Here is a 21,496-nt window from a genome sequence, read left to right as displayed (position 1 = left end):
GGGCTGATAGTGAAACAGACCATCAACTGCTCATATGCACATTTAAGTTAAAGTTGAAGACAATTAATTAAGTCCACAAAAGCCGAAATATGAACTTGATATTATCCCTCCTGGATTTAGAGACTATCTAAAGAATATATTTGTTGAGTTGAACACCAGTGACTGAAAATCAGAGGAATTGTTTGATGACATCAAGAACGTCATCTGTGAAGAAAGCAAGAGGTCATTAAAAAGACCAGAAAGGAAGAAAAGACCAAAATTAATGTTGGAAGAGACTCTGAAACTTGCCCTTGAATGGAGAGTAGCTAAAGCAAATGAAAGACATGACAAGATAAAAGAACTGAACCAAAGATTGAAAAGAGCAGCTCAAGCAGACAAAGCCAATTACTATAATGAAATGTGCAAAGACCTGGAATTAGAAAACCAAAAAGAAAGAATACACTCAGCATTTCTCAAGCTGAAAGAACTGAGGAAAAAATTTAAGCCTCAAGTTGCAATATTGAAAGATTCTATGGGTAAAATATTGAATGATGCAGGAAGCATCAAAAGAAGATGAAAGGAATATACAGAGTCACTGTACAAAAAAGAATTGATTGATGTTCATCCATTTCAGGACATGGCATATGATCAAGAGTCAGTGGTATTGAAGGAAGAAGTTGAAGTTGCAGTGAAGGAATTGGTGAAGAACAGTGCTCCAGGAATTGATGAAATAGTCATTGAGATGTTTCAACAGATGGATGCCTCACTGAAGGCACTTACCCAGCTATGCTAAGAGACTTGGAAGACAGCTACCTGGCCAACTGTCTGGAAGAGATCCATATTTGTACCCATTCCAAAGAAAGGTGATCCCACAAAATGTGAAAATTATTGAATGATATCATTAATATCCTATGCAAGTAAAAATCTTACTGAAGATAATTCAAAAATGGTTGCAGCGGTATATTGACAGAGAGCTTTCAGAAATGCAGGCTGGATTCAGAAGGGGATGTGGAATGAGGGATATCATTGCTGATGTCAGATGGATCTTAGCTGATAGCAAAGAATATCAGAAGAGTGTTTACTTATATTTTATTGACTGTGCAAAAGCATTCAGTTGTGTGGATCATAACAAATTATGGATAACATGAGAAGAATTAAAATGGTAGACACTTAATTATACTCATGAAGAACCTATACTCAGACCAGGAGGCTCTTGTTCAAATAGAACAAGGGGATGCTTCATGGTTCAGAATCAGGAAAGGACTATGTCAGGGTTGTATCCTTTGACCATACTTAATCTACTGCTGAGCAGATAATCCAAGGAGCTGGATTTTATGAAGAAGAACGTGGCATCAAGACTGGAGAAAGAATCATTAACAACTTGCAGTACGCTGATGACACAACTTTGCTTGCTGAAAGTGAGGATGATTTGAAGCATTTACTGATGAAGATTGAAGAATACAGTCTGCAGTATGGATTACATCTCAATGTAAAGAAAACAAAAATCCTCACAACTGGACCTATAAGCAGCATTACGATAAATGGAGAAAAGATTGAAGTTGTCAAAGACTTCACATTGCTTGGTTCTGCAGTTGACAGCAATGGAAGCAGCAGTCAGGACATGAGACGACGTATATCACGGGGCAAGTCAGCTGCAGAAGACATCTTTCAAGTGCTGAAGAGCAAAGATGTCTCCTTGACAACTAAGGTGCACCTGACACAAGTCATGATATTTTTGATCACCTCATATGTATGTGAGAACTGGACAATGAATAAGGAAGACCAAAGAAGAATTGATGCTTTTGAGTTGTGGTGCTGTCGAAGAATGCTGAAAGTACCATAGACTGCTAAAATAACTAACAAATCTGTCCTGGAGGAAGTGCATCCATAATGCTTCTTGGAGGAGAGAATGGCCAGACTTCATCTCACCTACTTTGGTCATGTTGTCAGAAGAGACCATTCCCTGGAGAAGGATGTCATGCTTGGTAAGGTGGAGGGTGGACAAAAGAGAGGAAGGCCCTCAAAGAGATGAATTGACACAGTGGCTGCAATGATGGGCTCAAGTATAGCAGGGATCACGGAGCTGGTATGGGACCAGGCAGTGTTTCATTCTTCTGTGCATAGGGTCACTATGAGTCAGAAACGACTTGATGGCACCTAACAATAGCAATATTTGAGGTGCAGTGTGGCTGGATATGTAATTCCTGCTTGTCAATTCTTTTCCTTCAGGGTTTTTTATATGCCATAACATTGTCCTGTTGCCTGCATGGTTTCTGCTGAGAAGTCAGAAATCAGTCTTATTGGCTGTCGGTTGTAGGTAACATTTTGTTTTTCCTGAGCTGCTTTCAGTATTCTTTGTCTTTGGTTTTGGAAGGTTTGATTATGGTATGTCCTAGTGAATTTCTTTTAGGCTCTACCCTGTATGGGGTTTGTTGAGCTTCTTGGATGGATATCTTTTCTTCTTTCTTGATGTGGGGGAGATGTTTTGTTAGCAAGAATTTGACAGTTTTCTCACCTTTTTTTTTTTTCCCCTTGCCTCCTCTTGTTCTGGAATTCCACTCAGGCATATGTTATTTCTTTTCATGTCATCCCATATAACTTTTCGATTTTTTTCATTTCTCTTAAATCTTTGTTCTAATTTTTCCTTATACAAACTGTTGTGAAAGGATTTGTCTTCTAACTGGGAAATACATTCTTCAGCCAGTTCCAGTCTACTCTTTTTTTCCTTCCAATGTGTTGTCTGTCTCAATAATTTTAGTGTTCATCTTCTGGATTTCTAATTGCTGTTTTAATGTGATTTCTAATTGTGTATTTATCTTGTCATTTTGCTCTTGAATGGTTTTCCTGAATTCTTCAAGGGTGTTGTCTGTTTTCTCCTAGCTTCTGTTTATGGTCTCCTTGAGCTCTTGGAAGGTCCTATATGTATATCTTTAGAATTCCTTATCAGTTAGTTCTATTACTTGTTCTTCTTCAGGAAGAGTTCTTAGTTCTTCAGTTTGGACACTTGTTTCTATTATCTTGTCCTGTTTTTCTGTTTGATTTGAAGTTGTCTGTTGTTTCCTAGACATTTTGAAGTTTCGTTTGTTTGTTGGTTATGTACTGATTTTTTTCACCCTGGTTTTATGTTTTATTTTGTTTTAATGTATCTGGAAAAGCAGAGCTAGTATACTTCTTTGGTTGTTAGCTTGGCTGTACTGAGACAGTCTCCAGCGTTCCCTGTGTTGGTAGAATACCTGGTCAGGATGTGGGTGTAGCTCTCTGTCGTGAAGAGGAGTTGCAATTGGGATGAGCAGATGTTATCCATTGTCTGTCGTTGATCCTGTAGGGCAAGAGCTATTAGTGTTATTCATCTGTTAGGTGAGGTGGTCAGTGTAATAGATCGGCTGACTAATGGAAGGTTAATGTGTTCCTCCCATTGGATGAGGCAGGGGGAAAAAAAGAATAAAATAGAAAGCCAAGGAGAAGAAAGAGAGGTGAAAAGATAGCACAGAAATAGATGATAAGAAATAGGGGAAAAAGAAAAAGAATATTTGAAAAAGAAAAAAGTAGAGGATGTGTAAGGCATGAGGGTTTGGTAAAAATGAAAGAAGACAAAGATGTGGGGGAGTAAGTTGTCAGATAGAAAGGAAGAAAAATTTGGAAAGAAGAATGTAGAATAATGAAGGGAGGATAAGGTAATTGAGGAGGGATTTATCTAGTTATGTTCAGCCAGCGGCTCTGGAAACTGCTGTTATGGCAGAATCTGCTCATTCACCGGAGTAACATGTCTGTGTAGGAGAAAGGAGAATGGCACAAGAAGTTAACTCCAGGAGAGACAGCTTCTTTGTGCTTAGTGTGAGATAGATCAGCCAGTAATGCAGGTGTGGGAGAACAGCTGGAACCCCTGACTTTGTTTGGAGAGGTTTGCTGTTGGTGGTGTTCAGCTGTCAGTCAGAACCCTGCAGTTTAAACCTGCCAGCTGCCCTGCCAAAGAAAGACAGCCCTTCTCTGCAAGGATCCCCAAGCCCTGAAATCCCAGGCCTCAGTTCCACTCTGTGCTATAAAGGGTTACTAAAAGTTGGACTTGGGCCCAGTGCCGTGGGTCCAATTTGGGATTTGGTTTATTCTGGGAGCGGTTTTCTTCCCTTGCCCTTACTTGCTCCCAGACTCAGTGGCAGCTTAAACTACTGGAGGTCTAATAGAGTCTGATGAAGTTCTGATCCGTTTCCCAATACATCTTCTCCCACACGCACAACGATCTTCTGAGGTCATGCATTTAGCTAACCTTACCATCTTCTCCATCTGTCTACTCTGTATCTTTAATGCCTGTGGGTTCCATGAAGTTCTACCCCCTGCCCCCACTGACCTCCTTTGTGTTTCTAATGGCTTCTCTTTAGCTGGCTTTTTTTTTCCTTTGCCCTGTCACTAAACTCTCCTTTCCTGTGTTAACTCGATCTAATAGTTTATCTTCTCATTAGATGCTTATAATACCAGAATCGTTATTTGTATCTGTTCCACTGAGTTTCTCAAAATCTCTGTTGAAAGAGGAAACTGGCACATGGTCTGACAGTAGGATGCCATCTTTACTGCTTTTTATATTTGTGCTCTCTTAAATGCTTTTGGGAATTGTTGTTGTTAGAAGCCATTGAGTCATTTCTGACTCACAGCAACCCTATGTATAAACAGAGCAAAACATTGTCTATTCTTCCACCATCCTCACAGTTGTTGCCATGTTTGAGCCCATCATCTCAGTCACTATGTCAGTTCATCCAGTTGAGGAACTTACCCTTTTGTGTTAACCATACACTTTACCAAGCATAATAAACTTCTCCAGGAATTAGTCCTTTCTGACCAAATGACCAAAGTACGAGAGACAAAGTCTGGCCATTCTGGCTTCCAAGAGTATTCTGATTTCACTTCCTCCAAGACATATTTGTTCATTGTTCTAGCTATCCAGGTACTGTCACTATTCTCCAACACAACTCAAATACATTAGTTCTTCTGCAGTCTTCTTTATTCCTTATCTACCTTCCATATGCATATGAGTTGAGCACACCTCAGTCTTCAAAATGACATCTTTGTTGATTTTGATCTTTTGCAGCAGATTTGATTTCATGACTACTGCTTCCATAGGCATTGATTGTGGATCTGGTAAAATGAAATCCTTGACAATGTCAACCTTTTCTCTGTTTATCATGATGTTGCTTATTGGTCCAGGGTCCAGTTGTGAGGACTTCATCAGTAAGTGCTTCAGGTCTTCTTCACTTTCAGCAACCAAGGTTGTTTAATTTATATCTCAGATTGTTGGTCAGTCTTCCTCTGGTCCTTATGCCCCATTCTTCACATACTCCAGTTTCTCAGATTATTTGCTCAGGAGATAGAATTAATATGGTGAAAGGATACAACTCTGATGTATACCTTTCCTGATTATAAACCATACTATACTCTCTTGTTCTGTTTGAACTACTGCCTCTTCGTCTATGCACAGGTTCCTCATGAGCACAGTTGTTCTTGAATTCCCATTCATCACAATGTTATCCATAATTTGTTATCCACACAGTCAGATGCCTTTGCATAACCAATAAAATAGGTTAACATCTTTCTGGTATACTTCGCTTTCAGCCAACATCCATCTGATATCAGCAATGATATCTCTTGTTCTATGCCTTCTGATCCTGGCTTGAATTTTTACAAGTTCCTTGTCAATATACTGCTGCAACAATTTTTTAATTATGTTCAGCAAAATTTTATTTGGTGTGATATTAATGACCCCAAAACCAAACTCACTGCTGTCAAGTTGAATTGACTCATAGTGACCCCTCTTTAGGTTTCTAGGGTGGTATCTCTACGGAAGTAGATTGTCCAGTCTTCCTTCTGAGGAGTGGCTGGTGGGTTTGAACTGCCAGCCTTCTGGTTAGCAGTCAAATGACTTAGGCACTATGCTACCGGAGCTCCCTTCTTGTTTAATAATTTTCTCATTTCTTTTGGAACACCTTTTTTGGAAATTTGTTGGTATAAACAAGTAAGTGCTGCTGCATCTATTTATTGAAACATCATAATAGATACTCTGTCAATTACTCAATTCCTGGAGCCTTGTTTTTCGTTGATTCCTTCAGTGCAACTTGGACTTCTGTAGTACCATGGTTCTTGGTCAGATACTGCCTCCTGAAATGGTGGCACATTGACTAGTTCTTTCTGACTCACTCTTGGTGTCATAGTCCTGGAAGATGAGCCCCTCAGGTTGAAAGGCACTCAAAACACAACTGGGGAAGAGTTGGCTCCTCAACTCCATTTTCTTTTGATGCTTCCTGTGTCATTGATATTTTCTCAAAAACTCCTTCAATATTGCAAACTCAGTCTTGAATTTTTCCTTGTTTTAGCTGAAGAAATACTGAGCGTGTTCTTCCCTTTCGATGATCTAACTCCAGGTCTTTGCACATTTCATTATAATACTTGGTCTTCTCAAGCCACCCTTTGAAATCTTTTGGTCAGCTCTTTGTCATTTCTTCATTTACTTTAGCCACTTTTATTCAAGAGCAAGTTTTAGTCTCTTCTAACATCCATTTTTGTCTTTTCTTCCTTTCCTGTCTGTTTAATGACGTTTTGCTTTCTTCATGTGTAAAGTCCTTGATGCCTACAAATACACATTGTCTGGTCTTTGGTCACTGGTGTTCACTGTGTCAAATCTGTTGTTTAGAAGGTCTCCAGAATCAGGTGGGATGTACTCAAGGTCATATTTTGGCTCTTATGGACTTGTTTTAGTTTTCTTCAGTTTGACCTTAAATTTGCATGTGAGCAATTGATGGTGTGTCCCACAGTTGGCCCTTGCCCTTGTTCTGACTGATGATACTGAACTTCTCTTGTCTCTTACCAGAGATGTAATTAATTTGATTCCATCTGGCGAGATCCATGTGTGTAGTCACAGTTTTTTTGTTGAAAAGATATTTACAATCAGTAAGTTGTTAATCTTGGAAATCCCTGGTGTTACGTCTATAACCAAGGCCATATTTTCCAACTACTGAAGCTTCTTTGTTTCCCACTTTCATATTCCAATCACTGGTAATTTTCTGTACATATGGATTATATGTTTAGTCAAATTCAGACTGTAGAAGTTGGTGAAAATCTTCAATTTCTTCACCTTTGGCTTTGGTGTTTGGTGCATTAATTTGAATAATAGTGATATTAATGGACTTATTTGTAAACATACGGATATTATTCTATCACTGACAGCTTTGTACTTCAAAGTAGATCTTGAAATGTTCTTTTTAACAATGTTACACCATTCCTCTTCAGTTTTTCAGTGTAGTAGTCAGTAGGATTGTCCAACTGAAAATGGCCAACACCAGCCCATTTCAGCTCACTAATGGATAAGATGTCAATCTTTATCCATTCCATTTCATTTTTAAGAACTTCCAATTTTCCTAGATTCATACTTTGTACGTTCCACATTCTAATTATTGATATATTTTAGCAGCTGTTTCTTGTCATTTTGAGTCATGCCACATCAGTAATGATGGACTAGAAAGGTTTTATTCCATCCACATCATTAAAGTTGACTCCACTTTGAGGAGGCAACTCTTCCTCAGTTGTGTTTTGAGTGCCTTTCAACCTGAGGGGCTCATCTTCCAGAACTATATCATACAATATTTCCTTACTATTCACAAGATCTTCAGTGGCCAATATTTTCAGAATATTGGAATATTCTTCTTCCTAGTCTATCTTAATTTGGAAGCTCTCCTAAAACTTTTCTACCGTGGATGACTCTGCTTTTATTTGAAATATTGGTAGCATAGCTTCCAGCAAGATGCAAACCACCACAGTATGAAAAAGTGACAGACAAGGCAAAGTCTTTTTGGACTGTTGTTGTTGTCGTTATGTGCTGTCGAGTCGGCCCCGACTCATAGCGACCCCTCCTTGGGTTTTCGAGGCATTATCACTACGGAAGTAGGAATGCCCAACCTTCCTTCCGAGGGGTGGCTGGTGGGTTTGAACCGCCAGCCTTCTGGTTAGCAGGCAAGTGCCTTAGGCACTATGCTACCAGAGCTCCCACCTTTTCAGACTAGGAGCCAGATAATAAACAAGTAAAGATGTAATAATTTAGGACACACAGAAAGTATTCCATGCCTTCTTCAGGTGGGTAGGTAGGTAGGCAGGCAAGCATAGTTCTTGGTAAGCTTTTTGTTTAAATGTCCACAGATGGCTAAAACATCCATGCCTGTGTGTGTGCTTCTTTTTTGTATCTTGATATTGGCTTCCTGCTAGAATTCCCCAACGAGTTACTTCACGCTTTTGCAAATGATGGAAATGATCCACGATCTATAATAATAGCAGTGATAATTCTCAGAATCTCTCAAGGGAGAATATCCAAAACCAAATCAAACCCACTTTCTCAAGTTGATTCCAACTCATGGTGAGTCTGTAGAACCGAGTAGAACTGCCCTATAGCATTTCCAAACCTGTAATTCTTCAAGGAAGCAGATCACTGTTCTTTCTCTCATGGAGCAGCTGAGGAGTTCAAGTTGCCAACCTTTTGGTTAGCAACTGAGCACTTTGAACCACTGCATCACTAGCGCTTTTTCTGGGCTGTATTTGTCTTTAGAACTTTAGCTCTCTATATATTCTTACTATTTTCCCTTTTTGTTATAGAAACTTGGTACCATTAGCACCTGACCTGTATACCTGTTCTGTTCTCCAGTTCTTGCCTGACATTCAACTCCATTACCTTCTTCTACCTACTATAACCCTACCACTAATACCAAATACCCAGATGTCTGTATTATGGTGATACCACAAAACAAAACCAAACTCATTGCCATCGAGTTGATTTGGTTCATAGTGACCCCTCCTTGGGTTTCTGAGGCGCTGTCTCTACAGAAGTAGATTGCCCAGTCTTCCTTCCGAGGAGCGTCTGGTGGGTTTGAACTGCCAGCCTTCTGACACTGCCAGCCTTAGGCAGTGTGCCACCAGAGCTCCCTATTATGGTGATAGGGTGGTTCAAAAGATATTTAATTAAATCATGTTATATGACTCTGAAATTTTGTTACTTTCTACCCTTTTATTATATTCTCTTCTTGTCATATTACTGACTTCCAATGCATTTAAATATTAAAAGGACAGGTTTGTTTTTTGTTTTTAAACTTGCTTTTTTTATTGTTGCTGTTGTTTATGTGCCTTCGAGTCAGACCCGACTCATAGCGACCCCTCCTTGGGTTTCTGAGGCAGTGTCACTATGGAAGTAGATTGTCCAATCTTCCTTCCAAGGAGTGGCTGGTGGGTTTGAACCGCCAGTCTTCTGGTTAGCAGTCAGATGCCTTAGGCACTATGCTACCAGAGCTCCTGGAGGGAGGAATATCATCTTGCCCTCTCCTTGTCTGGAATTCATTACAGGTACATAGAAGTCAGGTCAACATCATTTTCCAGGTGGTGGTGGTGGTGGTATTTGTTCTTTTTATTTGACATTTTGTTTTGTTCTACTTTTTTTTTTAATGTGGTGTGGAAGCAGTAGCTTTAGAGATTAATCCACTCCTGGATATGGGAACCAAGGAAAGTTGTAATTGATTTGATATAAATTTAAATTGAAAATAAATGTCACCATCTCCTAAGAGCAGACTCAATGGTTTAGTGGTGAAGTAGAGCAGTGATAAAATAAAAATAATAAGAAGAAGATTAATAGCTGCAGATACCCCTGTTTTACAAAAGGTGATTGTTACTTTCTCCAGTTGATGTAGAGATGGTTAGCTGAATAATTAAAATTTTTACTAACATTTACATTGCAATGAATGCCTTTGTCCTTTATGCTTATTTGTCTTGCTTTACAGTACTGGTCACATATAGCAAATATGTATGTGTGTACATATTTGTACATATTTATATATGTACATATACATATGCACTCTATGTGAACATTACTACATATGGGCGCTCTGGTGGCATAGCGCCTAAGGCATTTGACTGCTAACCAGAAGCCTGGTAGTTCAAAACCACCAGACACTCCTCAGAAAGAAGATTGGGTAGTCTACTTCCATAGAGATATTGCCTCAGAAACCCAAGGAGGGGCCACGATGAGTAATCAACTCGATAGCAATGAATTTGGTTATTTTTATTTGTGTGTGTGTGTGTGTATAAAAACATAAGGAGCTCTGGTAGCATAGTGCCTAAGGCACTTGACTGTTAACCAGAAGGCTGGCGGTTCAAACCCACCAGCCACTCAGAAGGAAGGTTGGGTGATCTACTTCCATAGTGATACTGCCTCAGAAACCCAAGGAGGGGTCGCTATGAGTCAGGTCTGACTCAACAGCACATAACAACAACAACATATGTAAACTTCACTGTAAATTTCACAGAAAACTATTCATGTATGCTTATTTTCATTTCTTTTTCCTACTTCATCTCTAACATAGAAACATTCAGTAGACAATATAAGAACATGTTATTATTTTCCCCTCTTATGGAAAATAGTCCATTTATCTGTATTCAGCATTTAATTTTAACTCTTACTTGAGTTGTATGTTGTTGTTGTTGTTATGTGCCATCGAGTCAGCCCCGACTCATAGCGACCCCTCCTTGGGTTTCCGAGGCAGTTATCACTACGGAAGTAGGATTGCCCAACCTTCCTTCCGAGGAGTGGCTGGTGGATGTATATGATAATATAGTTGAGATTTGAAAATGTTTTATCACTTCTAAATAGCCACGCTTAATTTGTCATAATTCTTCTGAGCCAGTTTAATGGGCTGTTTGCTATTACAGTTCTAATTTTTTTAATAAATACAAATATGATTGTGTTGATTTATATCTTCAAATGAAACCTAGAATTGAAATTAAATCAGTTTATATTAAAAGTATTGCTACTAACATTCTGCCTCTTACAGTTCATTTAAATTCAGTTTATTTCTAGGCAGCGTTTCAAAGAAATTAAACATTGCCTGTAAAAGAGCATTTTCCTATTTAGACTGTTGGTTACATTCACAGGAACATTCTCAAATTCTCAGTATTGCACTCCAAGTGCTTTTGTGTTCTTAATAAGTACCCATATTCCAAAATAAAATTTTTCCATTAAAAGATGAAGTGTTTTCCCTTTTTTATTTATTTGAAATGGGAGTAACTGGAGGTGTGTGAAAACCACAGTTTCCTGAGAATTTTCCACAGCAAAGATTGTGTCAACTTTAAATAAGGATAGCTGTGGTTTTCTTCATACCACCTAACATTGTGATGACTTTTTTCGTGCAGGTGTAAAAATGGTTTCTTCATAGAGAATACTGAGCCTTTTAAGATTAAAAATAATTTTATTTAAATTTAAGATATATCACTATATTTGAATCCCTTCTGTAAACTTACGTAAAATTTTCTGTCTGCTGTAAAGTTTATCACATTCTGCCGTGTATTCGTTATTTGTGTAAATTTCTTATCCTTTCAAGTTAGAGTAAGATTTTGAGCCAAAAAAGGTCATCTTTTTATGTCCTGATGTGTAAGACCATGACTTAACATGATAAGTGTTCACTGAATATAAAGAGGGAAGAAATAAGTGAGGAAGGAAGATGGTCAGGATAGAAATAAGAGACTATACCACTTATTCTTGTGATTCCCAAGCTTAGGCCAGTGCCTAAAGCAAATGCAGACATTATCTCAAAATACAGCAGATTTTATTTATAAAATCTGTAAATTATACTATAAAAGGCATCTGCATTGAGATCATAAGATGAAGATCTAAAAAAAAACAAAAAACTTACTGCCATCAAGTCAGTTCTGACTCATAGCAACCCTGTAGGACAGAGTAGAACTGCCCCATCTTTCTCCTACGGAGAGGCTGGTGGGTTTGAACCATTGACCTTTTGGTTAGCAGCCAACTGCTTTAACCACTTGGCCACCAACTGAACTAAATTCAGAAACTTGATCTTGACTATCAACTTGTGCCTAACTGGCTAAGTAATCTTGAAGTCAAATCTGCACTGTTAATCTAATTGTTAGGTAAAATCTGTGGCCTGTAATCCCCCTTAAAAAACCAAACCCACCGCCATCGAGTGGATTCGGACTCAGAGACCTCCCTTTGGGTTTCCAAGGTGGTAAATCTATGCGGAAGTAGATTGCCGGTCTTTCTTTTTCAGAGTGGCTGGGGGTTTGAACCTCCAATCTTCTGGTTAGCAGTCAGATGCCTTAGGCACTATGTTACCAGAGCTCCTTTCATATCCTCTTTACAAAACAAAACGCATTGCGGAAGAGTCAGATCTGACTCATAGCGATCCCTCCTTGGATTTTGGAGACGGTATCACTACGGAAGTAGATTGCCCAATCTTCCTTCCAAGGAGTGGCTGGTAGGTTTGAACCACCAGCCTTCTAGTTGGCAGTGCCTTAGGCACTACACCACCAGAGCTCTTGTCAAAATTTGAATTTAAAATTTTAAATGAAGATTTATTATATTGCTTTCTTAACAATAAAATTAAAAAGAAAGGCTGAAAGTGTTCAATATAACATTTATATTTAGGAATTAAAAAAAAGCCTGTAAAATGCTTGCTGTAAATTTGATTTTAAAGTCAAACATTTTAAGATCTACATGTGTGACACTTTTTATTTAATTTTTTATTTTTTTAGGAATGGAAACTTAAATCTTTGGTACTGGTAAAGGATGTAACTAACATGTCAATAACAGTTTTTCTATTTGCATAATTTTTCTCATTAGAATTTTTGTTTGCTCACAAAATCATAAGGAACTCAGATTTGTAAATCAGTAACAGAATATCAAGAACAAATATGAATTCATTAAAACTATCTAGCAGCTAAATATAAAGAATTTTGAAGTACCAGATATATTCTAAGGATTTGTAACTCTGTAATACATTTGTGAAAGATTTGATTAAATAATCAATTCTCAATTCAATGATAGCCTTAATTCTCATAATTACAGTGTTACAGTAATGGTTTTATTATTAGTACTTCATCATAATGTTATCTTTTCTCTATAGCCTAACAATTTAGATGGACTTCTAAGATGTGATTCATAATAGCCTTGTTATCAGTTATAAACTCACCCTCTGTTTCAGAAGATTCCTGTTCACAGAAGGAAGAGACTGGAATTTCTAGGCACCTCCTGCACTCTGACTACTGTTGCCTTGCCACTAGCTGCATGACTTCAAGAGGGTCACTTATCATCTCTCATACTTGTTTTATCTCGTTTCTGTAATAAGGATTTTTTCCAGACATTTTGGTAATACATTTTAGTCCTCCTTCAAAGCCCTTCTTGCATCAGATAAAATGACAGGGCTTATCCTCTGTGTTTAGATTTGTTTTACAAAAAAATTTAAACATATTATACACCCTCTCACACTCAGCAAATTTTTATGGTATTGCTGTACTATGTTATTTTTTTATATTTTGTCATGTATTCTTAAACACCTAATATATTCCATATTTTTATATATCAGAAGATTTTCATTCTCCAAGATATTTGGCCATGGTATGTTGTAGCCAGCAGTCTTTATCAAGATTTCCAGTTTATAAATATTAGAAGCAAGAGGTATATTTTGAAATACATACACTAAAATACCATTTTGGTACAAAGTAAACATGACAGATACCTTAACTACAAGACAACATTTTTGTTAAATAGATTCCCAGCTGAATGAATAGGAAGTGGAGCAGCCATCTATTTTTAATCCATTGTTCTTAAACAGAATTATGTTCCTATAATATAGGAGCAATGTTTATATTGTGTTGTTGTTGTTATGTGCCGTCGAGTCGGACCCAACTCATAGCGACACCTCCTTGGGTTTCCGAGGCAGTATCACTATGGAAGTAGATTGCCCCATCTTCCTAAGTCACTGTTAAAACATGGACATTGCCACATAGTATAAACTGGATTTCTTATTTATAGCTATTTAAACTTGCCCAGTTTTATATTCTCTGATGTGGAATAATAACAGGAAGTCAAATGCCCAGATCTCATACTTTTCCTGAATAAGCTCCATTCTCACCAAGTATTTCACTTCTTTTATCTTTTGGTAACTCCCAAACTGAGAATCATAAAGAATCAGAGATTAACTCATGTATGAGAACTGTTTATCTGTTTTAGAAATACAGATGTTTATATACTGGGGATTAACTTTCAGGTGAATTGTTAGCTGCAAGGGGAAATTGCTGAAAGAAGCTGTTACACAGCTACTTCTGGAGTGCCCTTGTTGTTTTTGTTATGTGCCGTCAAGTCGACTCATAATGACCCCTCGGGTTTCCGAGGTAGTATCACTATGGAAGTAGATTGCCCAACTTTCCTTCTGAAGAGTATCTGGTGGGTTTGAACCGCCAGCCTTCTGGTTAGCAATTAAGTGCCTTAGACACCATAGAATACTAAATTGCTTCTACTAAGCCAGAATCTTAAATTGTATTACTCTTCTGAAAACATAGGTACTGCCTTGTTTTGGCAATAACATCCTCTCATGACAGTGTTATGTTTTGTTAAATGTAACTGTGGGTGTGCAAGGAGTTCTGGTAACAAGCAGTAGCTATAGCATTCATCTGCTAACCAGAAGGTTGGCAATTGGAAGCCACCAGCCGCTTCGTGGCAGAAAGATGAGGCAGTATGCTTCCATAAAGATATACAGTCTTGGAAACCCTCTGGGGTAGTTCTGTTTTACTCTATAGGGTTGTTATGAGTCAAAATCTACTCCTTGGCAGTGGATTTGGGTACGGGCTTACTGAATTCTTTTTTTTTCTTTTTTTTTATAAGTTTTTCTCCCCAGGAAATTTAGAGCAGATGTTACACTTTTTCTCTAAAGGGCCAGGTAGTAAACATTTTAGGCTCTGCAGGCCATGCACTGTCTGTCACAGCTATTTTACTATGCCATTATGGCTTGAGGGTAACCATAGGCAGTATGTAAATGAACACACTTGACTGTGTTCCCATAAAACCATTTTAAAATACAAGTAGCAGGCTAGAACTGGCCCAAGGGCCACAGTTTGCCAACCTTCAATTTTAAGAATCAGATATTTCTAAAAGTTTTTTTTTAATGTATGCAGACATGGATGGCAGCCCTCTTTTGTCTTTCTCCATTTCTAACCTTAGTTGAATTTTATAGACTTTATCCCCACATCAGGATATCTATATTAGTGTTATATATTGGCTTTTCAGTTTTCAGCATTAGTTAACTGCTGTGGAAGATAGGATTTAGATCCAACTCCTATGCCACATTATGAACCCCTCTCGATGGCACGTAACAACAACAATTCTCCTAATATGCATTCATTATCAATTAATCATAATCAAATTTAGATTAAATGGACTTTTAGTGATTACATTACTATAAGTCATTACTTTTCTGTATATTTTTATTTCCTGTAGTTAACATTTATGTTTATTTGTTTGTTGCTTTTCTGTTTTATCACTAATGTGCAGCACCAAACTCTTCATCTCCTGTCACCATCATTTTGGGGAGTTCCTTTGTCTGGATCTCCTGTTTCTTATATCCTGTGTCTTTCTCACTCTTTGTATTGTTCCTCATTTTAGTGGGCAAAATTCCTTGGCCAAAAAGTGTACAAGGGATATAAATTTTTCCTTGCATGTCCAAGGGTTTTTATATTTTCCTAAGTATGTAATTTTAGGTTGAAAATCATTTGTGTGTGTGTCTGTGTGTGTGCAGGTTGAAAAACATTTTCCATACAATTTTAGAAGCATTAGAATTATTTTCTTGTCTTCTGACCTCCAGAATTGCTGTTGTGACATCTGAAGCCATTCTGATTATGACCTCTATTTTCATGTATTGTGTCAGTCCCTTCGGCTTTAAAACCTTTATTAGCTTTCTGTGTTGTAGCCTATCATATGCTTCCTACAAAACCCAAGCAAGCGTATTTCACCTATAACTTCAGTAGCTCAACTTATCATTGAATGGCCCAGGGTACCAGCAGTATCAGTAGTGTTACAAAGGTATCAGCAATCTTCACTGGTGAGAAAGTCCCTGATACTACTAATCCTACATCATGATTGAAGGAAACACTGAATTTCAGTTAGAGGTTTGTGAAAATAAGGCCCTTTTCCATCCAAGTTCACGGATCAGCCAATGTATTTCTAAGGAGTTTGGACCTCATAAAAATTATAATAAAGCTATATTATGAAGATCTCAGCACGGAAGTTATTCAAATTACGTAATTTTCCTGCTCTTAATTTAAAAAAAAAATTGTTCATAGGAAATAAAGATGATAGTAGAATCATAGAAAAGACAGAAGCCTACTTAACTCAGTGTGTATTACCTGAGTGTTGCTATCTACTTTATCCCCAGTTATCAATGTTAACAATAATAATTAAGGATTGTCTGCATTGTCTTAATTATAAATATGTTAACTATATATACACATGTATATATATATAATCTCATTCAGTTGTTATCAAATATTTATGAAGTTGGCTATGTACCAGACACTCCGTTAGGTACTGAAAATACAACATTGATAGTAGATATTCAAAATATGTAGTATTAGGTAATTTCTGGTTCTACATTAAATGGAACTTCAAACATTATGATAGTCTTAATTATTTGTATCATCCAGCTTAACACTAATCGGTTATTTGGTTCTTTCACATTGATTTATTTTTTAACTAGATGTTTTAAGCTCTTTAAAGACAAAAGCTGTATTACATTTTTTAAATTATCACACTTGATGCTTTGTAAAATTCTAGAAACACATTAAGTACCAAAAAAATATTTATTAGTAGATTACTTGATAATTGTTCAAAAGTAGTAATATTTTTGTCAGCATTATTTGTATTTATTGTTATCCTAGATTATATAAATGATTTATATTAAGAATATTAACACATTTCTTTAACTGTAATTAAGTTTTTGGGAGCTCTGGTAGCATAGTGCCTAAGGCACTTGACTGCTAACCAGAAGGCTGGCGATTCAAACCCACCAGCCACTCCTCGGAAGGAAGATGGGGCAATCTGCTTCCGTAGTGATCCTGCCTCGGAAACCCAAGGAGGGGTCGCTATGAGTCGTTCCGACTTGAAGGCACATAAAAACAACAACAACAAGTTTTTATTTTCTTTATAATAGTGCTAAGTTGTCTTTATTACCATGTATTTACTTTTAATTTGCAGCCAGAATCTACTGCGACTGAAAGAGCAATTGCCAGACTAGCAATACACCCTCTTCTGAAGAAAAAAATAGATATGCTAAAAGGTATGAATTAAATGCCTTTTAAGCCATGTTTTTAATGTTTTTTGTGTATGTAATTTAAGAAAAATGGCTGTTAATTTATTTATTGTAAATATTTTTATGATTCTTTGACCTCTTTTGAGGATCATTTTTATATTATAAATGTAAGTCTCTTTCAGATATTTCCAAATGTTGGAAAGTGCCTGAAAATAAGGAAGGTGTATGATACCTTAAGAAAAACTAAATCTCTATTTTTTTTTTTTTTTTACTAATATTCTGATTGAAAATTTTATGTATGTGTATGAGATGAGAAAAGTCTTAAGATAAGGGTTTTTCAAAAATAAAAGGATTTCTTCATGAATTCAAACCCATTTTATATATAAGTAATATAAATTTCTGTGTTCTAAGTATTTCCAAACAAGAAACACTGTACTGAAGCAATGATGTTTTTATGTGTTTTAATTGTGTGCTATTTATCTATGCAGCTGCTGTCAAAGCCTTTAAAGATGCAAGACAAAATGTTGCTGAAGTTAAATCATCAAATGCATCAGAAGAAAATCATTCCAAGGACACAAATAATGATGAAAGGAAATTGCAGCATGTAGGTACGATTATCAGTGAGCAGAAACAGAAAGAAGCCAAAATACTGGCAAAAAGACAAAAAAATAACACAAAAGAAAAACTGGACAAGATGAAACATGGGCCCACAGCAGTGAACATTCCAAATTCTCCACCAAAACCTTCTGTAAAGGATTCATTAGTTTCATCTCCACCCCAGAAGACACCTACTGATCCAAAAATGAAAACATTAAATGAAACCAAAAAAAATGAAGAGTCCAATAGCTCACTTAGTGATAAAAGTGATGGGGAAGAATTACATGAGGAAGAGGAGGAGTATTTTGATGATAGCACAGAAGAAAGATTTTATAAACAGTCTTCCATGTCTGAAGATAGTGATAGTGGTGATGACTTCTTCATTGGAAAAGTCAGACGGACACGAAAAAAGGAAAGTAGACACTATTCATCAGTAAAGGAACAAAAAAAACTGTTCCCTGAAGAAGAAATACTCAGAACCCACTGGGATATGAAAGATGACAAAAACAAGCCAAGTACTGAATCCAGGAAGTTTGAATCAGTGTTTTTCCACTCATTATCTGGATCTAAAAGCTTCAGAAGGTAAGTATTTTTCTATTCAAAACAATTATTTTTTAAAGAACTAAAAATATTTCAAAATGTTTGAAATAGCTACACATTTTTTTTGGTAAGAGACTACCTCACATACAGAGTTCTAGTTTGTACAATACATCCTGTTACTAGACATGGCCTTCTCCAACTTTATATATGGCAGTGCCTCATTTATTCAGCCTCATCAGAAAATGAGATGTGATAACCAAATAATTTGTCTAAATAATTTAAGTTTATCCCTTCACCTAGCAAAGTTTTAAAATTCTGGGTTACTTTATGATGAAAATCTTTTGGAAATGTCTCATAAATCTCTTTCAAAACAATTTTATGAAAATAATACAGCATTTTTTTTTTCTTGATGACCCTAGGCCATTAATATAAACATCAGTCATTTTACTATGTATGCTTAGTTCAGTACATAAGGCTTCTTGACTTGTCACTGAATTTCTCTAGACTATATTTGGTGATACTGTTGTCTCCATCCCAGCTGCTAACCACCACTTATCATAGCTGATCTAAGTCTATTCATTTATTTTCTTACGTAACAGTAATTCTAAAATAGTAAGGGATATCTTCACACATCAGAGTGAAAATCATGACTACCTAAGGATTTTTTAGAAATCCTTTGATTTTTGAAAAACTTATTCTCATCTCAGGTAAACTGTTTTTTGTTTTTGTTTTTTGTGGGGTTTTTGCTTGTTTGTTTTTAGTATGGGTCAGGGATATTCCTTAATGAAATAGAAAAATGTGATGTAGGAATTTTCCAAAGAGGTAAGAATATAGAAAAGATACACAGTCATCTTTGGAACCTTGAAAATAATTAAGATATTTATATCTCCCAAACCTGCCTCAAAAGGCTGTATTTTTTCGCCATTTGAAAAATAACAAACCATTACACTTTCACCCCTCCCACAATATGTAAATCTTAATTTTTATTATATGTGACTCATTTTCCCTATGAGAAAACTTTTGAATTCTCTATCTAAATGGTCCCCAAAATAGGATATTTTTCATCGATAAAGATAAGTCCCTAGAAGGGTAGTGAAAGGAAAAGTTACATGTGTTTCATAATGATATTCTTCTTTCAGCAATTCCAGAGAACAGGCTCTGAAAAGCGAAACCCCAGGTATGTATAAATGACTCATGACTTATATGCAATTGAGAAATACTTTGCTGAAGTGGAATGATAAAAAAATTCTGGTTACTTAATAACCTGAATGAATTATATACCCACAGAAATAAGAACAAAGTATCTTATAATTAGCAGCATATATTTTTTATTTTAATTGGAGAAATGATTTTTTTTTCCTCTTCTGTCCTACCAATGGGAAATATATAGATGAAAGTGATCAAAAATGATGAAAATTATATCCATTTAATTTGTCTTGAATTAAGTCAAACATATCCTTTTAGTAAATTATTGTGTAAATTATATCTTAGTTAATGCCATGCCATTAAACACCACTAGCAAATATATTACTTTCTGGGTTAAGAGTAAATTTATATTATTTTCAGATTAATTAATAGCAAATTAAATGAAGTTTAATATATTTAGGTCATCTGACTGCTGCACACAATCGTAAACTCTCACTGGCTGAACAGAATAAAAACTTCTCATATCTCAATCACTTTGAATGGGCAGAATGCCTCTGTTCCACATACTCACTCAAGAATCAGGCTACTTTCGTCATTTGGCCCCTCCTCCTCCAGGTCTCAAATATTTTCCATTTATGCATATAGGATTTTGTGGGAAGTTTTTACGAGCCATGCCTGGAAGTAATAGCAATGAATTCTATCATATTTCCTTAGCCAGAACTGTGTGTGTCACATAACACACACATAGCACACCTAGCCAGAAGGGAGCTAAAAATGCAGTCTAGTTATGTATCTAGGAAGGAAAAGGAGTGGAGTTTCTAGAACACATAACTGGCCTACCATCCCTCATTCACCACCTGTCAATTTCACTCTTCCTCCAACACATAAAGCATACTTATCTCATTCCCAAAGAAGATAACCCAAAGTTTCATTCAGTCACTGTATCCGCTTGTGGTAGACTGGGTTCTCTAGAGAAACAAAAACCAGCAAAGCTTATAGAGAGAGAGAAAGAAAAAAAAAATTATCTTAGGAAAATGGCTCACGAACATATAGAAGCCAGCAAGTCCAAAGTCCTTGGATCAAATGTCAAGCTGGAGGCTTTTCCTGGCTCCCACAACCACAGTGGCTGAGAAGCTCAAAGCTGGCAGGCAGTACATCAGCTGCTGACTTCAACAAATGACAAATCCAAGATCTCCAGGCCAAACGGTAGACTGCTCACTCACGGACAGTTGTAGGCAGCACAACGGAATCCTGATCCACAGAAGAATGTCTCTCTTCCCAGGATGTCCCTGGATATCCTGGAAGCAGGCCACACCCCTAGGGAAACTCCCCTTGAACAGATTGGCCACTCAGAACACAGTCATCCGATCCCATCATGGGAACGACCACACAGAACTGGGGTCCAGCCAAGTTGACACACAGCTCCAACTATCACAACGCTCAAAGTCCAAGATCACAGTACTTTCTATCATATTTCCTTGTGGATGTGACTCCTCAAAGTTTGGTGACCTGTGCACTAAAAAGACAGGCTATCTGCCCCCAGATCATATCAAATATATAGTGGCAGAGAAGACACAAGAACTATAGTAAAAGTGCTGATCAGTTCAAAAAACAGTGGAGATAAACAACAGTCATGTCTACTACCTGGAATACTTCTAGGCAGGATTGTTATGGCTATGAGAGAAACTTCCTTATCCATTGTTCTCCATGGTCAGTAAGTCTGCTGTCTTGGCAATGTCTTTGTTATCTTCCATAGCCATATGCAAAGGGAACGTTGAACACGACTTCCTTGGGTTTTGCCCCAAGTTACTGGTGTGGATATTAGGTCCTAGGTCCAGCTCAGGCTTGTGATTTCTTTCACAATACAGCTCCCTCATACATTTAGTGGTCTTCTGATCTCTTTATTTCCAGTCAGTCTTTCCTAGAGCTGATTCTCCAAACGGCCTTATTACTGTTTTCTTTTATCCCTACTGTCATTCAGTGTCTGCTACATTGAGACTAAGATGGGTGGCAAAGCCATTTTTTCAATCTCTGCTCTATGGACTTTTATTGCTCAAAATTTTTCTCAATCTTATCTTACTTTTTGGAATCTAGAATGTTCTCTAAACCTTGTTGTTGTTGTT

General features: G+C 36.9%; 1 protein-coding gene across 1 annotated transcript in view; it reads left to right on the top strand.

Annotated features, from left to right (window-relative positions):
• Positions 1-21,496, top strand: part of SRFBP1 (serum response factor binding protein 1) — a 139,305-nt gene that overhangs the window by 111,297 nt on the left and 6,512 nt on the right. Inside the window, exons 5-7 of the mRNA XM_007942246.1 lie at positions 17,036-17,117; positions 17,579-18,269; positions 19,367-19,404. Coding sequence (XP_007940437.1) covers positions 17,036-17,117; positions 17,579-18,269; positions 19,367-19,404 — 811 coding nt within the window. The remainder of the gene's footprint in view (positions 1-17,035; positions 17,118-17,578; positions 18,270-19,366; positions 19,405-21,496) is intronic.

Source organism: Orycteropus afer, unplaced genomic scaffold, assembly GCF_000298275.1.
Source record: "Orycteropus afer afer isolate SDZICR_OR568_19922 unplaced genomic scaffold, OryAfe1.0 scaffold00086, whole genome shotgun sequence".
Lineage (NCBI taxonomy): Eukaryota > Metazoa > Chordata > Mammalia > Tubulidentata > Orycteropodidae > Orycteropus > Orycteropus afer.
Note: the sequence above shows the minus strand (reverse complement) of the source record. Positions and strands in the feature narration are given on the sequence as shown.